General features: G+C 43.5%; 1 protein-coding gene across 1 annotated transcript in view; it reads right to left on the reverse strand.

Moving 5' to 3' along the window:
• The window catches only part of T265_08141 (hypothetical protein), a gene marked incomplete at both ends in the record, with an annotated part of 5,646 nt that extends 3,202 nt beyond the window's left edge, over positions 1-2,444 (reverse strand). Inside the window, one exon of the mRNA XM_009173854.1 lies at positions 2,415-2,444. Within this exon, the coding sequence (XP_009172118.1) occupies positions 2,415-2,444 (30 nt within the window). The remainder of the gene's footprint in view (positions 1-2,414) is intronic.
• Between the last annotated feature and the right edge of the window lie 954 nt (positions 2,445-3,398).

Genomic DNA, 3,398 nt, shown 5'->3' on the forward strand with positions numbered 1-3,398 from the left:
GTACTTTTCTCCATGAGCTACACGTCACTACACTATTCTAAGCCTCCAGTTGTTCCACTTGAAGTAAATATCTCACTATGGAGAATCTCCGTAAGTTCGCATGATGATGATACGGCTTCCTAGTAATCATAAAGACTCATAAAACTGATAACAATTTTCACGTCACGTGAAAAGAATAATGTTGAACAGAAATTTCTCAAACTCAAAAGGTAGCAAATTTACAGTTTCATGAATTAAATGGGCAGTATCTCACTGGTCCCGAATGGAATAGCACTCCGACATATTTTGTAACAGACGGTTGAGTGTTAAGAGAGCTCCTACCCAGTCGCGCATAAGTGAGCGCTAATTGGCCAGTAGGTCTGACTCCATTTGACTGCCAGGAACACTGGCTGCTTGAATGGCATGATGCAAACGCGAGCTTTGGTTGATCAGTCATGTTTCAGAATCCATTCATCGTCACTCGTTGCGGATGTGCTCAAAATTCCAAGATGTCGCCGGTGCTTGTGTGTACTTGACACATAGTACGCCTGTTCCTAGTTTCAAATGAAATTCACCGTACTGCTGGAAACGCTTGCCTTCGGGGCCGGGGTGATAAATGATATGAAAAGATACCAAATAAGCAGTAGGTCATTACTTCACTGAACCAATGGCTTTTAGAAGCAGACAATACCGTTGAAATTCTCGACGTTCTACTCCATCAAAACAGATCACGGCTACGTAGTACACGCGCCGATAATCCAGCTGGACAATAATTCCTGCCGTGGAAGTAGTATCTGAAACACAGTGCAGTATGATAAGTTGCAGCTAAGGTACGTCTCCCTGAACACCTCCGTGCTCACAGCCCAAACCTAAGATCAGTCCTGCCAGCGTGCGATTAACACAACTACAGAGTAGCTGGTAAATGCCAGAAAGGTTCGTTCATGATATAGCGAGCGTACGCTTCAGGATCATGATTTTGCCCAAATCATAGAAGTTTTCTACCTTTCCTGCTAGAAACCACATTCAGGGTATTTCAGCGTCTCTTGCAGGTAAAGAGTATCTCTCGAGAGTATACTGCACCATAGATGTTTGAACACAGGGCTTGATTCTTGTCAGTCTAACAGTGTGCACATATGACCAGGTATGCAGTCTGCCTGGGTCAGTAGAAGACGCAATCAAGAACATTTCCATTTGTGAACCGGGTACGTTGGACAAAGAATTTGGAAAGAAATATGGAACGACTGATTTGCAAGACCACGTGTTATCCGATCGATTATAGTCATGCAGGAAAACGTACTCTACTTTCAAACTCGGCCGAGTCCACTGATGGAACAAATATCTATTCAAATGAACCTCGTCATCTATGCAGAGGATCAAGAGAATGGTTCTCAACTGGATCTACTCGTAAATCGATAAGTCTGAAACAACTGCTACAGACTCATCAGCACGAATGCAGATTCACGAAAGACACTGGTCTGCCCAACTTCAATTCTGTAAGTAATTTACGACGTTTTATAAACAAATGATCTACCACTTATTAACCTGTCTAGGAGTAATCAGCTTGCAGATCGGGTACTCAAAAAGTGCACTGAAATTATGTTAGACCACATGGGGTTTCGTGTGCTATTCTGACTTTGCAAGCAAGGCGGTCTTCTGATCGATTGGGATGTTAAAATCCTCAAGTCACGTGATCGACCAAAAGTTTCATTTTAAAATCGTGTTCTAAACGTACTGACTAAAGTTGCTCACCTTCCAATATTGAATTACGTTGTCCACCATCCGACCGATTAACCAGGTCTCTGTTGATATCGCCTCCTGTTCAGTCCGGGTAACTTTGAAGATTAGCAATGGTCACCCAGAAACTTTTCTGGGGAATATCAGACCAACGCAGTCACATGAGTCAGATTATGATGGTACTCATAAAGGTCGTATTTACCATGTTTCATGTGCAAACTTACCAGTGAATAACTGGGAATGCAATGTGGCCAAAATGAAGGTCTCCATCCGGTGACCTGTAAGCACCCAAGAACTCAAAGTCAGTTTTCCCAAGCTGACTACAAGTAAGTAGTTATGTCGGACAGATTTGTCGTTTTTGGTCGCCTTGTTAAGGTGAATACATTGGTCAGGTTGTGAGATGACTATGCAAACAAGTACGTGGGTACCTACTGATGTGGTTAACGAAAGGCAAGATACCAATCCTGGAATAATTGGTAACTCCCAATCACAGATTTGGCCTGCACGAGCTATTTCGCGTAATTTTTCGAGGGCTTTCTGGACTCTGTACAAAGGTGCCCCTTTCAGTAAGTGAATTTTTTTCTAGTTCACCGTTTCAGCCTACCACGATCGGGACCAGCTGTAACACTGATGAGCTGGTTGTTAGCCAGCTGCCAATCAGGTGACTTTCGCCACACTAACTCTTCTGATTTCTCGCTCACCGACGTGACCTTGCCGATCAACTCTTGCATTGTCCAATAGATACCGTGAATCTTGATGGTATTAGAATTGATGGTCTGTCATTCCCCTGAGGTATTCTTTCTAAAAGTGGTATTTTTGTAATCGACAGGAGGAAAGCTCCATTTTTCAACTTGGCGTCCTTTTGGAGGAGCAGTGTAGGTCAGGGTAGAATTTCAGCCGACAGGCAAGTCTGGATAATCTCAAACGAGTCTACCCTCCTTCCTATTTGTCGCACATATTTGAGGGCAGCATGTTCTCTGGTGCACGGAAAGACCACTGGCCCGCTGTATACAAATAGCTGCCTGAGGGTGAACAATGTCTTAGTGAAAACTCAGTGGGTCACATCTTCAGACTTTTAAACTTCCTGCTTAGATTCGGTATTTGCTTTTGGTCAACAAGACATTTGTCGACGAAGATAAATCCCGTTGGGTGATAGGTACTCTGCACTTCACGCTTCAGTTAGGTTACACAGAGATGAGTTATGTTGTTCTCAGTAGTTATTATTGATTATTGATTATTATTATTGATTATTGATTATTACATAGCTAATCTGACCTTTCGAAAAAAGATCCTACATGGAGGGTACGAATCGAACGATTTCCAAATTATTTACCCACATGACGGTGATACATCACTGTGCAATCTGCCTACGAGACGGCCCAAGTGGTTAGAGCGCGAATTTCCTGACCAGAAGGTCCGTGGTTCGAACCCGACCTCTGCCTCTCGAATTCCCCTGTCTAAGCTTGGGCAAGCTGGCAGTATCCCAGCCCTCGTGCAGCCATCTGGTGGCATGGCAGCTAGGCACCAGAAAGGTGCTACAGCTAAACGATTTATTTTAATCTGCCTACCAGTTTTCAGTAAAGGACCAGGTTGAATTAGATGGCATTGGGTTTTCGAATGGACGCGTTGAATCATTTTACATCGTATTAAGAGGGCACATAGCTGAATCGCAACTGTCGTGATTC

The sequence above is a fragment of the Opisthorchis viverrini genome (genome assembly GCF_000715545.1).
Source record: "Opisthorchis viverrini unplaced genomic scaffold opera_v5_203, whole genome shotgun sequence".
In the NCBI taxonomy this organism is placed as follows: Eukaryota; Metazoa; Platyhelminthes; class Trematoda; order Opisthorchiida; family Opisthorchiidae; genus Opisthorchis; species Opisthorchis viverrini.